The 15,645-nt window shown below is 39.6% G+C and overlaps 1 protein-coding gene across 1 annotated transcript; it reads right to left on the bottom strand.

Annotated features, from left to right (window-relative positions):
- Window positions 1-740: 740 nt before the first annotated feature.
- Window positions 741-15,234, bottom strand: drd2b (dopamine receptor D2b). Its single transcript, XM_030792547.1, has 7 exons — window positions 14,956-15,234; window positions 4,446-4,555; window positions 3,489-3,625; window positions 3,007-3,206; window positions 1,965-2,051; window positions 1,104-1,449; window positions 741-937 (listed from the first exon to the last, which is right to left on the bottom strand). Exons 1-7 carry the CDS (start codon window positions 15,232-15,234, stop codon window positions 741-743), a joined length of 1,356 nt encoding a protein of 451 aa, XP_030648407.1.
- Between the last annotated feature and the right edge of the window lie 411 nt (window positions 15,235-15,645).

Genomic DNA, 15,645 nt, shown 5'->3' with positions numbered 1-15,645 from the left:
ACCTTTACCTAGGTGTTTGTCAGTACCACGGGTGGTTTTGCAATCAAATACTTAGGTTTGTAGGTTTTTTTGTTTTTCCAAAGCCCTAATTTTCCACAATGACCTAGAGTAAAGACCTCAAATCTGTTCAGATTCACCGAATCATTACCAGCTGCTGGCTCCAAATAGGAATAAAACAAAAACAACAACAAAAAAAGACCTATTTGTTGTCAGTACAGGGCCTCTGAGTGACACTCCTCTCATTAATTTTCACAGGAAGTGTGACAAACTAGCATCTTTTACTGCTGGTCTTTAAAATTGGATGTAAAGCTGCTTTTTACGCAGTTAGCTTGCTAATGACTATATATACTATGTATTCTGGGTTTCAAAACGTAAACAACATAGAGCATTGATCTAAGAAATGATTTCAGAAAGAAGAAAAATTGATCTCTAGAAAAATTCACATTAACCATTTGATCACACAGAGGTAACTGTCCAAATGGACCAATATGTCAACATGGCTGAACTTCCCCTTAAAGACTGAACACAGTATTACACAGATAAAGTTTGACAATTACATTCATCTGAGTAGTGACCAAAAAAGCTCTAACGTCATGAGATGAGTGCTTGATCAGGCGCATTCTTTCTTAGTCCATCGTCTGGAGAGGAGTGAGATGATGCACTAACCTCTCACGGAAATCCACACGTCCACATATCAATCAATCGGCTTCGCTCCTTGGGCGGATCAGCGAGCAATGTTCTCAGCAGTGCAATATCTTTATGAAAGCTTTTCTGAACTCCACGTTGAAGGTGGTGTATATGATGGGATTCACGGCGCTGTTCACGTAGCCTAGCCACGTGAAGGCGTTATACATTTCCAGAGGTACAAAGCAGTTTGTGCAATGTGTCTTCAAAATGTGCGTGATGAAGAAGGGCAACCAGCATATAATGAAAACACCTGAAAAAGATACAGTAATCATAATGTAACGTTTCCCATGGCGAACAAACGGACCTTCAGTCCGAGGACGCTTATGGTGCACACTGGTTTCATCACGATCGGTTTCAGGTGAGCAGTTTCATGTGAAATGAAAAGATTGAGAGTGATAGCGACATAGCTTGCTTACCTAGAACGATGGCTAACATCTGAGTGGCCTTCTTTTCTTTATGTTGAGAAATCTTCCTCTTGCTCATTGTCTTGGTAACCGTGGTACGGGTCTTGCCGTTGGGTAAGGCTTGGGTTTCAAAGGCTTTGGCCCCTTTGGGGGTCTGGACTTCCTTGGTGTGCCCATTCTTCTCGTCTCCGTTGGCCTGGCACTCGGTCTGAGAGGGAGGGGCATTGCTCGGGCATGGGTTTGCTAACAGGTTGCCAGCTGCTGTGGATGCCAGCCTTTTCTTCTCTGGAGGACTGGTACTTGTCATGGGATCCATTTCTACATCACTGCACTGGTGCTGCACCTCCTTTATCAGAAGCTGCAACAGAAGGTAACATACAGAGTTACAGAGAGGTCAGGCAATAATGAAGAAGAAGAGGAAGAAGAAGAAGAAGAAGAAAAAGAAGATGACAACAGCAACAACAACAGCAACAAATCCACGTAAATGGGGTAAAAAGCCACCCACTAAAAGAAAAATCAAGTATGCAAATGTCTGATGCATTGCTTGTAGTCTAATAGCCCCTAATTAGGTGTACAAATGATAAATGAACTGCCAATAACGACTAATTCAAAAGAAAACTGTCAGCAGGCATGTAGAGTAGCATTCTAATCAAATGAGTGACTCACTCTTTTTATAAACAGGCAGAGATGAATATTCAGTAAAAGAAAAAAAAAAAAATCATATTTGTGTTATTGAAAAGACAGAGACAAAATCTGCACAAATCCAATATTTGTTTATCATGCATTACACATTGTGTTCTCAGCCAAGTCCATTTCAGTTCAGGACATATTAAGATTGTGCAATTAAGGTGAAGCGTTATTTAAGTGACATACGGTTTTCTTGTTTTTGACGGGTAAATTCCCATTAGTCTTCACAATCACCGTGCACAGTTTGACATCCTCTGGGTGAGTACATTTCTCCTAAAGCAATGACAATGAAAAGAGGCATAAGTGCATGGTTCATGCTAAAGGTAATGACTTTAGGAAACCACTGACAAGACCCGCTGCTATGTACTGTGCCTGTTCCCTTAAAGCCAAAAGCAATTTAAAGTCTTAGGCAAGGAGAACGATCATTGAATAAAAAAAAAAAAGGAGAAATTTACTGCTTAGTTCATTTGAAAGTACCACAGAAAGCTCAGTTTTTCTATGGAAAAAGCAAAAGCTGAACTCATCGATCTGTAATGGCAATTATACACCAGTTACCACACAAAAAAATCAATAGGAAAAGGTTACGAGGGTCATGTCAAACTAATCATTAAAGACGCTTCAGTGAAGACAAGAAAATAGAACATGAAAGTAAGTGAAGAGCTACACTCCTTTAGTTCTGACATACTGAAACTTAAAGACACCAGCATTTTACAATTTACTAATTATAGAGGAACCTCTAAATGATGGCACGGTGCCTGTTTTCCAGGCTTTAATGATCCCATTTTAAATCAGTCCATTGGGTAATGCTTATTTTGTATGGAGCAAGCAAATGACCCCATAAACAAATGCAGCTGCTAAAGAAAAAAAAAAAAAAAAGCTTTCAAAATTTCCATAATGTGTTCTCATCAAATACCTACTATTATACATAATCTAATACTAAGTGTTTCACAAAGACCAAGGAAATTAATTTAGAATGAAGCCTTGCTACTAAACATAGCTTGATTTCAAAGCCCTAGAGGAGGTTAGCAGTCAGTGCTATAGGTCTTGGCATTAGCATATCTTTGGAATGATTCATTTCAACAGCTGGTCCCTGTGTATTCCGGCAACAAAGATTCTTCTGCTGACCTTCCGACAACGTATTTAATATACTACGCTGTCTGTTATCTGGGTTTTCTCTTTTTTTTTTTCTCCCCGTTCTCTCAGAGTCTCCTTTAACAGCTCGTGTCACCTTCAGAGGGGTGTGCGTATCGACGTCCGTCCTCTGGCAGCTGCGTTTGGTGTTGACCCGTTTCTGGCGTTTCCGGAGGACCACGTAAATCTGCACGTAGACGAGCAGAGTGATGATAAAGGGCACGTAGAAGGACATGATAGAGGAGTAGACCACGAAAGCCGGGTTGGCTATTTCGCACACTGCACCATCTCGTGTTGCTGAAAAAAAACAACAACAACAAATGCATCAAACGGGAACAAAATTAAAACAACAATTCCATGTATGATATTCAAACTAGAATATATCACACCAGACACTGCGACACTGCGATAAAAAAAAAAGATTTTAATGCAATGATAAGTGTAAGTTTTTCACTTTTTTTGAAGCTCAGTGTGTTAGTGTTGCTGAGGAAATGCCTAATAGAACATCTTGATCAGCCTTGAGTGTGCAAGCCTTAAGAAATGAATGTTACTAAAAAGATTACGAGATGTTTTCATTACCTGTGTTATTCAACCCAAACAACAGGGGGCAGGATATTGCAAAAGACAAAATCCAAACCACTGAGATCATTACTGTGACACGTCGCTTGGAGCTGTAGCGTGTGTTATACAACATCGGCATGGCAACCGCTGTGTACCTGTGTGAGGAGTCCAATGAGAAGAGGGAGGAGGGTGTGGGTGTGTTAATCAGAGAAAGGAGCAATATGGAGGAGAGAGAAAGAGAGAGAAAGAGAGAGAGAGAGAGAGACAGAGAGTGAGAAATCAGGAAAAAAAAGCATTTCCTACTGAAACATTTACAGCACATCATAAAGTTCCGACGCTACACATGTGCATCATTATAATCGTCATCATCCTGATGATGATGATCATCATCATCATCACCATTATCACCCCTACCAAGGAAACTGCTCAGTACAATTTTTTTTACAGTTCTATTGAAATACACCGGGTCATATTGGAAATACTGGTATGTATATACTGGTATCTGACATGTTCTGATTCACACAGGAATGACAAGCTCTTCCAAATGAACAAACAGTAAAGTGCTGAACCATGATATGAGTTCATGTCCTCACCACAGTGAACCATCTAGAAACACAGCTAAAGAGCTACAGAGTACGACACGTGCACCCTGAATCCACAACTCTTGTGGGCCATAGTTCCTTCCCTGAACCTGGAAACATACTAACTTGTCAGTGTTCTAAAACACACATACCCCCTTCCCAAAACGCACACAAACTCACACACACACACACACACACACACACACACACACACACGCACGCACAATCTCTCTCTCTCTCTCTCTCTCTCTCTCTCTCTCTCTCTCCCTCTCTCTCTCTCTCACACACACTCACACACACACACACACACACACAGAGATATTGATCTGTAATATTCACATCAGTCAGTAAGGTAATTTCTCAGCCCTGCGAGAGCTGCGGTAGAGTGACCCACCTGTCAATACTAATAGCACACAGATTAAGAATGCTGGCAGTGCACATCATGACATCCAGTGTGACAAAGATGTCACAGTGGATTTTACTAAACCGCCACTCTCCAACCACCTGCAACACAAAGGTACTGGTTAGAGACAAACGGATATAGATATATAAAAAGCAAAACTTATAAGCAGTGTTAACAAACTCTAATAAATTACATCAAATACAAAGTAAAAGTGGCTCTGTCTGCATTTCAGATAATCAGCTATAGTGAGACCCTGCTAGCTGGCTGGACACATATTGACACAGAGCAGATAATAGACACAGATCACGACGCACTGAAAATGTGTGTGTATGTATGTGTGTATGTATGTGTGTGTGTGTGTGTGTGTGTGTATGGGCATAAATTCATAGTTCATACCTTTTAACATTTGTGAAATGTGCCATAACACATTCTGCATGCACAGTTTAAGAGGTATTTCATGAGGCAAGCTTTAACAGAACCTTACTGTGTGCTTTTGCTGGCCTCGGTCTTACTCATTCTTTTGTATAAAAAAGCTAACTGAACCTTAAAAGAAATTCATAGATCATAACTGGTATGAGTCATTAATTTAGCTGGACCAAGGTTAAGTATTAGGTTAAGTTACATTGCTTCAAGAGGCTCTAGTGCATCAGAATTTTTTCCTGTTGCTGTTGATCCACTCACAGAACCACGGGGTGGGACTCTGTAGTTAAAAGGCTGGGGTGACAATGAGTAACAAAACTACACAAAATAACACTTTTATGCAGACAACATCCTGCTCTTCTTGCCAAACCCAGATACATCTGTCACTACGTTTGGTAGATGTAATAAATTTATTTGGATTTTTTCCCGAATATAAGATAAACTTCACAAAACCTGTCACTATGCCTCTAGCTTCACTATCTGGCAGTCTGATGGACAAGTCTAGGTTTGGCAGATGCCAGGAGAGCTGTACCCACCGGAGTACACAGTGCCTACTGTAAAGTTTGGAGGAGGAAGAGGGATAATGGTCTGGGGCTGTTATTTAGGGTTTGGACTAGGCAGCTTAGCTCCAGTGAAGGGTAAAATGAATGCTACAGCATACAAAGACATTTTAGACAATTGTATGCCTCCAACTTTGTGGCAACAATTTGGGGAAGGCCCTTTCCCATTCCAGCATGACTATGCCACTGCGCACAAAGCAACGTCCATAAAGACATGGTTTGACGAATTTGGTGGGGACTCCATATTAATGCCTGTGATTTTGGAATGGGATGTCCAATAAGCTCATATAGGTGTGATGGTCAAGTGTCCACATACTTTTGGCCATATGGTGTATTTGGGTTCTAATATCACCCCTACATTCAAACACATGTTTAAATCTAATTTCTGCCAACATATCTTTCACAGTGACTTAAACAGCTAGACTGTCCTTCTGTTGTTGTGGGGAGAACTGCTGTGATGAAGATGACTATTATTCATTATTATTCAAGCTTACTGTCATATTCAAGCTATTATTCAAGTTTATTGCTGTGGTTGGGGAGAGCCGCTGTGATGAAGATGAACATTATTCATTATTATTCACGTTTACTGCATGCACCCACATTATCATCTATTTTTGATTCAAATGAAGTTGTGAAGGAACTCAGTGACTGGGTGTGTTCCTTCTTGTGAAGCAAAGCAAAGCCAAACCTAAAATGGCAGGATTATAATTTACGGGATGGATTAGATGTTCCCAATATTAAATTGTGTCAACGGGCCCATCAATTCTGTTTTGCTGCAGAGCGGCGCAAGAATGACCCCCACTTGATGAGGCTTGTTACGAAATCTCCTATTTGTGGGCGACTCTAAAAAGGTGAAAGGCCTTCATGACAGCCCAGTACAAAACACTCTTAAGGGCTGGTTCTTAGCTCGTAAGCTGGAGGATGGGCTACATTTTACCTAAGCCCCCACGCCAATTCAGAATAACACAGATTTTCTACCACAGGAAATGGATGCAGGGTTCAGGATATGGAGTGCCCCTGGAATTGTTCAACTGAAGGATGTGTTTGAGGGCACATCGCTTATGTCTAATGAGTAATTAACCACAATGTTTAATTTGTCAAGACAGTCTTTTTTTTAGTTACCTACAGCTTGGAGATTTCATGTATAAAAAGGCTGCTCTTAATACTGATGTGACCTTATCCAACATAGAAAAAGTTTTGCTAAAAGGCCCAATGTGGAAATAAATACCATGTTTCTATCCAGCTCTGAGAACAATCTGTGCAGTAGACACAGAGGGACTTTGGCAGACCTTGGGCAAGGATTTTGCAGTCAATTTTTGAAATGATGAATGGTAACTGATCTGGGACCAAGCAAGAAGAAATGTGGTTTCAGTAATGGGGTTCTGTCTGTAATAGGGTTTGAGCTATCCAGCTCAGAAAACTGCATTGGCTACACATTACACCTTACATTAGATACAAAATTGACCCAAAATCCTCTCCTTTCTGTTCCAAAGTCTCAGTTGTGGAATATACTGATTTTATGTGTCATAAAATTCAGAAATACTGGGACAGGATTATACATATTACTAGAGATATCTTTGGATTGGATCTAGACACCATTTCACTTATTTTGAGCATCCCTAGCGGAAGATTCCTAGATAAAAATCACAAAGAAGATTGTAGGATATTCTGACTTTTGCTGCCAGAAAGAATATTTTGATGTCTTGGATATCTGAGAAAGCTCCTTCTATCAAAAACTGGCTCAAACTTATAAAAGAAAGTATTCCCATGGAGTTTTTGTCAAGTACGATGAGCCCGTCAACGGACATGCTTTTTAATATATGGATGCCTCACCTAAACTACAACTACACAGTTCCACGGAACTGTGTCTGAGTTCTTCCGGTTGAGCCTTCCTTGATTCATGCATTTAACATATATGAAGATGTATTTTCATGAACTTATTTGTATGTTCATTGAGTTCACTGATTTATCTCATTCTGTCTCTTCTTCATGACGTAGCGGCGCCTGTAGCAACCATCTGTCATCATTTTAGTTTCTACTTGAGCTCTGTTAATATTCCCTGTTGTGCGTTTTTGGCTTTACTGGAAAAAAATGACTTGTAAAATCTTAATAAAAACGCCTCAGAGGAGGAAAAAAAAAAAAAAAACAGGTTTCAAGAGAGTAACTCTATTAAAGGGAAACAGCTTTCTCCAGCTGTATTGAACTGAAAAAAACCCTCTATATCAGAAGCATTTTAATATGAATAGATGACTGTGAATGAAAGGCACACGTTATAATGTTGCTACCCATTACATATGATTCAGTTTTACAACCTCCTTTTCAAAAGGAAGATCTTACCAGCATACCTACTCCTAAAATATTCATCAAACAGTCTTTAAGTGAATCAATTAATTTTTAATCATATTCTATTAGGCCAAGGTACTTGGATTCAGCTGTGTAATTTATTTATTTTTCATTAATTCTGAAAAGCCATCAGGTCTCTACTCAAACACATGTAACATGTTTCTAATGGCCAAGTAAATGGGTAAGCAAAGAGAAATGCGTATTTAAAGAAGAGACGCACACTTGAAAGCACATCACCGTGCACTTTTTATGCAAAACATCTTTTATTGTTGCATAATTTTATTAAACCACAAAAATGGATCCTAACCTCCACTTTGCGCAACGCACGGTTCTTTAAAGGGGCACAAATACTTAAATCCATGCTCACTGATCCTGAACCGTCTGCTATTCACAATTAGGAGTGTGTGGATTTATCCCCATAATCAGTATTGCTACTGCAAGATGTACATTTTGTTTTTCTGGACATCTCACTAAACATTTATGTTTTACATGTTGACATAACTATATCTTATAAGTTTGCGCAATTTCTGGTTCTGGATCTGTCGCTGTCAATATGGCTGGAGAAAAAGACATTAACATTTGGATCACGGGACAGTTGTATATATTCGGTCAACAACAATGACAGGAAAAAGTACAGAGCAAATGATTTTACTCTACTTCCTTTTTTCTATTTTAAGGTCTTTTAAAAAGGAAACAACACAATAAACATTAGAAAAAAAAATCCGTATATAGCATATTTCCTGTGGTAGTGAAAATATACGTTGTCCCTGATTTTTCCCTCAGGTCAAGGTGTTTTTTGGTTTTTTTTGACAATATTTCTCCTAAATTAGCTGCGGAAATACACTTTTAAGCCTTTGTCCAGTTACATTTTAGAGCTTAAAGAAGACTCTTTTTCAAGAAGTGTGGCCATCTCTGTGTTTCCACAAATGGATTTGGCTGGATTTGAGTGGATGTAACTGGTTGTGTGACTGCACTGCAGTGAAAACTTATTTAATTTGTCATTAGGACAAGTTTAATACTGACTTCCTTTCCATTCCAGCAGGGTCAGTGGCTGCCTGTGTCACCAGCCTGGCCTTATAGGGTTTTTTTAATGAGTGTATGCATACACATGTGTAGTTATGCTCTGAACAATTATTCATGAGCTGAAGCCACGGTAGGGTTGGGTAACCACTGATATTTTGACTGTCCTACTGTAATTATGCAGTTGTTTATTGAATACTATTTCCACTGCCAAGTTCCATTCCAGTCCATTCCTTTCATTAACTTGACATGGTGACAAGCCAACGCTGCTCTGCTGTATGGCCATTGTGTACTAAGGCTATGAAGCCTATTAAAGCTTTTTGCAAATTAATTAAGTCAGTGTTACCAGTGGCGAAGGTTTTTGCGTTGTTCACCACTGGTCAGGGTATTTGTAATGCACCAATCGCTGGTCACATTATTGCTTTTGCATATACACATATTCAAAATAATATTCTAATATCATTTTTTAATAACATACTAATGGTATTAGTAACTCTTTTTTCTTTCATATCTGTGTATACTCTGTTCCTTCACTTGTTTGAGGCTAAATATTTCTCTTCACTGTCGCGCCTCTGACGGTCCTTGTCTATCTGACATACTCATCATCTGTGGATCTGACAACAGCGGGAACTACTTTAACTGTTAGTCAGCTAATGACACACCCATAGGTGTCATTTACGCTGGAGACACTGGGGACGCTGGGAACATGTCCCCACCACTTTTTGCCTTGGCCCAATTTGTCCCCACCACTGAAAAAAGGTGTGAATGTGTCGAAACCAGTCGTTGTCCCCAGCACGTTTCAAAACAAACCGAGGCCCATGGACACGCCTGACTTCTTTGCTGACAGTTATGACTCTTTTATTCTTACAGAGTCACGGAATATTCTAGAGAATGCATCCACTCAAGTCACACTCGTCCACACGCACCTCTTTGTTTAAAATTCAACGCCACAAAGCCATCAGTCAGTGTGGGAATACAGCCTCTCTTATCTCCTCCTCATGGAAATGTTTGCTCTCTTCCCTTTCTGCCCTGAGTCTGTATCCTCATTTGAATTTCCTGCAGTGTCCATATAAATTGATGTCATTGTTTGGTTCTGGCCCCGCTGCCAGTATGTTTTAGAATGTTCTGGATGAACGGGTAACTTTCCTCAGCTGCTTTCTCAAGAGTGGCAGTCTACCACATCTTACGGGAGACGGCAACTCTCAGTTTGGCGGCGAGTTTGGCGTCCTTTGTTTCTCTGTTCATCCACATCTTTTCTCATTCGTTTCTGGGCCTCCCATGGGCGGACAACAAGTTCAGATTTCTTCTTAACAAGAACCGAAGTATGTCCGGTCAGCGACCCTATTTTATGTTCTAGTTCGCTTTTATGTCTCCTTTTCTCCATATCTCACTACATCTCTCTGAGGGGCGTCTGCAAATTCATCTTCGCCAGGCTCTTTTTTGCTGTTCTGTCATCTCAACCCTCAGCTGAACCCTTTTAACATCTGCCTCCTGAGACAGAGGCTTCTATTCTAAAATCTTTGCTCTTAGTGTCTGTTCTGACATGGTCTCCTGGTTTGACATATTCAAACTAGCACAGCTGACAACAGACTTAAGAGTTAATACTGCTGGCTGCCTGACCCCTACTACATACTGTGTGAAGGAGGTGAGTGAGGTGCAGCGTTCCTGCTGACTTAAATGCTTACTCAATATTTTTTTTTCTTTACTTGTCCTGTCTTCAGGATTTTTTTTTTCCCTGTAGCATGTAAATGTCTCATTTCTTAATCTGAACATGAAACCACTGAAAAAGAGATCTTGACCTCAAAGAGATTTCTCTTAGAAATATAAATTCTATTAAACAAACAAACAACAACAAAAAAAAACCTCACATAACCAACTTTTATTGAACTTCTCTTTGGTCCTAAAGTGACCAAAAATTTCAGACATCCATTATCTTAATGTAGAGGAGATGGAGACATGCTTGGGAAAAAAGTTAATATTATTCATAGGTCAAACTTTTCAGGGATGCAATCTTTTTCTTCCTATTTCTTTGAGGTAAAAGAAGTTCTGCTCTCTGTCAGCCTTCTCTCTCTCTCTCTCTTGCCAGTTTCTCTGACACTGCTTACATGTATTTGAGCTCATCCTTTAAATCAAAACCCCAGACATGATCTAATAAACAAAGTTTTGCTTCATCCTGGAACTCCTGGACAGCACAATTTCACATAAATTGCCTTTAAAAGATGACATCTCTCTCTCTTTTTCCCCCAGTGTTCCACAGAACTAAGTGTTGGGTCCCCTACGATTTTTTTATCTATGCAAAATGACCAGTCTTAATTGATGCTCTCCAGGGCTTTTTTTTTTTTTTTACACCGATGGTATCCATTCTTAGCTCAGTCAGCAATTTATCTCAGTTATCCTCACATATCACAAGTCTTGATGAGAACATCTGCTGTTGTGACAAAGTGGAGCTGCTTTCTGTGTCCTGATTTCCCGAATCACAGAATCTCTCTATCACAGCTGACAACTCTCCAGCATCCCACGGGCACAAGAATCTGGGGCATCGGGGAAAACCACCTATGCTTCTTTTTTCTATCTGTAAAACACACTATTCCTGATCTGGAGACGAGAGAGGTGGAAGATTTATGGGGTTCGTTTCCTGATCAATGCTATTGTCTCTGTCTTTTTCCTACAACAATGCTTTGAACTCCTTGTTGGCCACTTATTACTTTCATCTGTCAAGCTCAAGGGAACATATTATTGTCTCTGTTGGAATCCCCGACTGGTTTTATGCCCACGTCATATCAACCATGAATATCACATCATATCAACCATGAATTCTGCTATATTAGAATTTGAGAAAAACGTGTGACAACTCAGTTTTGCAGAATTATTAGTCTTTGCAAATGAGGAAGCTACTTTTTTTATGCTACAGATAAAGTGGGTCACGGACAAGTTGATTGTAAGTGAAACAGTATTTCTGAAACCACAGAAGTCCCTCAATAATGTATACGCAAACTGAAATTGCACCTTAACATTAGGCAGGTAGGTACTAGCTTCATATCGACTGTAGAGTAATACAAAAACTCATAACTACTATTTTGAGTGCAAGAATGAAAGAATTGTTACTGTGTTATTCAAGCATTAGATTCAGAATAAAATCAGTTATATTTTCTCATTGATAAGGCAACACAAAGAGTAAACAGTTTGATTTTGGACTTATTTACTGCAACTGTACAGTCTCCTAAGACTACTGAGGTCTCCTGGATGCAAAAACAAATATCCCAATATAGCAATGGAGTTACATTTACATTTGTATTATTTTTTGGTACAATTTTGGTACAATTACAACATTTTTTTTTCATTTTATCTTTGTCTCTCAGTTATGTAACAGTTATATGGGTTATTTGCACTGACTTATAGTTGCTACAGGCTGTTTTCCCCTTTTTCCACTCAGTTTCTTGACAATGAAATGTAAAGAGGTAAATTAAACTGGGTAAAGTTTAATGTTCCCTTGATACTCAGTAGAGAGCTAAGGTGTGAACATAATAAGCAATTCTGCATTTGAGAAATGCAGCTAGTAACTGGGTTTACCTTGCCGCTTTGAAAAAAGGAGGGGTGAATAAATTGGTTCGCTACCTGGTACTTATTGCATAAGATAAGATGCTTATTACGTAAGACTTGCAAGTGTGATACATAAGCTACGTGGCTTTATAGATTGCCTGACATTTCGAACGGGGAACGAATAAATTTAAGGCGCTGCGCATTGGCGGAATGGAAAGTAGGTGGCTCAGGTGAGAGAGTCAGATAGGAGCTCTGGAAAACTCAATTGGGAAATTGAGCAGCACAACATTGGCATTCACACTGACTGTCAGTCAAATCAATTGGTCAATTAATAAACCCAAACTCTCAGTCCCATTGAGGGGAGGTAGTTGAACCGAGGTGACGTGACAACCATCCACCCCAACTCTTCACCGCCTTCAAAACTTAGAACAGATTGAAGAATACGAATACCATTCCTTTGATACAGCCGCACTTGCAATATGATTTCATCATTACAAAACTAGCTGTAAGTGAAACCGAACCTCTTTTCAAACAGAAAGCATCCCCCTACCTTCTGTCCACAGAACATTGTTCTAGTTACCTGTAAGCATGTAAAATATGCTTGCATCCTTTTTTTTTTTTTTTTTTTTTTCCTCATGGTCCAGAAATGTTTTCATAACAAATGGTTGGCTAGGATCATAATTAAAATGGCTCACACTGGGAGCCTTACTCAGCAACGAAAACAACTCATACAAGAGCAGCCTGTCAGATAATGAGCAATGACCTGTCAAACTCAGTGCTGCATACAATAAATGTTTGAATATTGAAACTTTTTTTTTTCAAATTGCCCTACTCCTTCATTGTTCAGAAAAAGTAAAGATGATAAAACAAAACTGATCAAGATTATATATCACAAGACACCTCTGATATAACGGTATATATATATATATGATGGTATACAAACACACACACACACACACACACAGTATATATAACATGCTTTATATTCCAATCCTTCAGCCAATGTGACTAAGCCTAGCTCAGATGAAATGGAATAATTCAATGTGGCCTGAGAGTGGGCTACTGTCTGGCAGTACCAGCTGACATGAAAACATCCCTCAGTCAGAGAGCCATGAGGGAGACTGCACGCGCTCTCAGTTTCCTTTGTCCCTCTCTTTTTTTACGTGACCTGCCACGGGAGTCAATTGTGACGAGTCACAGGATCCATAGCAACCTGCCTCTGGAACGCAAATGCCAACAAGCATCACCTCAAAGTATCCTATTGTTTTAAAGCGCAACATAACTATGATTTTCATAACTCCAGGGTTTGCTAAAATAATATTTAATAGGATAGAAATAAGAATAAAACTGTTTTAATGGAATGGCCTGGCACAAGTTGCTTCCACTATGGTATAAACCTACTGAGAAACAATGTCTTCTGCGAAGTCTGTCTGGAGGCGTAATCAATACAGATATTGGTCACACCATTGTTCATGAGAAGTGCTTTTCCTCTTAGACACATGTTCTCTGGTTGACATTTGCAGTGACTCTTGAATGAAAATGTGTTATTTTCATGGGACTTTTACTCTAGGCTTTTAGTGGCGGATCTGATTTAAAACCAAATTGTTATGTTGTCTATACCTTGGACAAGAGAAAGCTTTATGAGGAGGTGTTTTTTTTCCCCTGAATGTTACAAGGGAACACTAGATTAAAGGTTAGGTGTAAAATGTTCTGATTGCCGAGAACACACCACACATTGACTTGTTTTTCAGTTTCATTGTGTAACCCCCCCACCCCCCATAAAAGAATCGACTCAAGGGCAACAGAGTGACCTCTACCACTCATGTCCCAGCCTCTCCACTGATACAGGCAGTTGTGCTCTCAATACTTCCAATTAGCAAAGCATCACTACAGCGCTCTTGCTCATATTCCATTACCACATTCAGTTTCAGGTTAGAGACAGACGAACAAATGTTCACATGCAACTGATTAAAACGGTATATACGACGAATAATCGAAATAAATAAAAGAATATATAATAAGAGATCTTGGCGACTTGTAAAATTTGGATTGTTTTACTGCATGTTCCTTATCAGACACATGTGGAAAATACAGTTTAAATATAAAGTAATGACATTCAAATGTCCTCCAAATGCAGTTTGACGGTGCTTGATCAGCCTTTAGAAAGTTGTCCAGTCTTTGTGGAGCCACAAATGACTAATTAAAAGGATAGTTTTTGCAAGGACAATGGCCAGACCCCATCCTCTCACTGTAAAACACTTTCATCATAACAACCTCTTTTAGCAATAGCGTGCATACACACACACACAGAGACACACACAGGCACACACACACTTTAACAACAAGGCTTAGCAAAGCCCTGAGGACCTTTCCCTGAAGATCAGTTACCTCTAAAGACAATTATCCAATTAAGCAGTTTCAACAGCGTTCAGTTTCACACAGCCAATTAAATCAAAGTATATGAAGCATCCGTCTTATTTCCTGTCTTAGTTTTACTTCAGAATTTTCTCACGAACCATTTGGTTTATGCATGCGCCTCATCAAAACCCAAATCCGCGTTAAACGCAAGTGAATGGGTTTATTTGTTAAAAGCTTATACCAAAAGAAGAATCCCTTACCTCCAGGTAAACTACCCAGGGCATGACCAGCGTAGCCACCAGTAGGTCAGCTACAGCCAGACTCACGATCAGATAGTTGGTGGTTGTCTGCAGGGCTTTCTCCCTGGAGACGGCCATGCACACCAGCACATTGCCGAAGACGATTACAAAGATGAGAAGCGTCAGAAGCATGGCGTAGTAGTTGTACTGGGGTTTGGCTTCACACTCGGTGACATTGAATGCCTCTGTTCCATTGTCGTAGTAAGTCTCATTGTAAACATACTCTGTGAGGAAATCCATGAGCTGTGGCCAGGAGTGGAACCTGAAACTGAAAAAAAGGATTTGATCAACTCTCAGCAAAGTCATGGACGAGAACCCCCCCCCCCCTCAAATACATTAGGATGGTATAGAACGCAACGAACTGACATGAACAGCATGGACAGCGCCTTTTTTCCTTACCGTCCAGATTAATATACTCCTACTTGCTTTTGGATAAAGTTATACAATCATTATACAATTACCATTTGACATATGATGTAGTGCTTAAACGAAAAGAAGATGCTGCATGTAAGGAGATGAATGAAAGAGTTGGAAAATGCAACAGTCTGACAAAGCAACGACTCTCAAACAATGTTGTCAAATCCATACCTTTCCTCATTTGTGGTGAATAATAAGTAAAGGCACCTACATCAGACAATATTCATCTTTCAA

Source organism: Chanos chanos, chromosome 15 (assembly GCF_902362185.1).
Source record: "Chanos chanos chromosome 15, fChaCha1.1, whole genome shotgun sequence".
NCBI lineage: Eukaryota > Metazoa > Chordata > Actinopteri > Gonorynchiformes > Chanidae > Chanos > Chanos chanos.
Note: the sequence above shows the minus strand (reverse complement) of the source record. Positions and strands in the feature narration are given on the sequence as shown.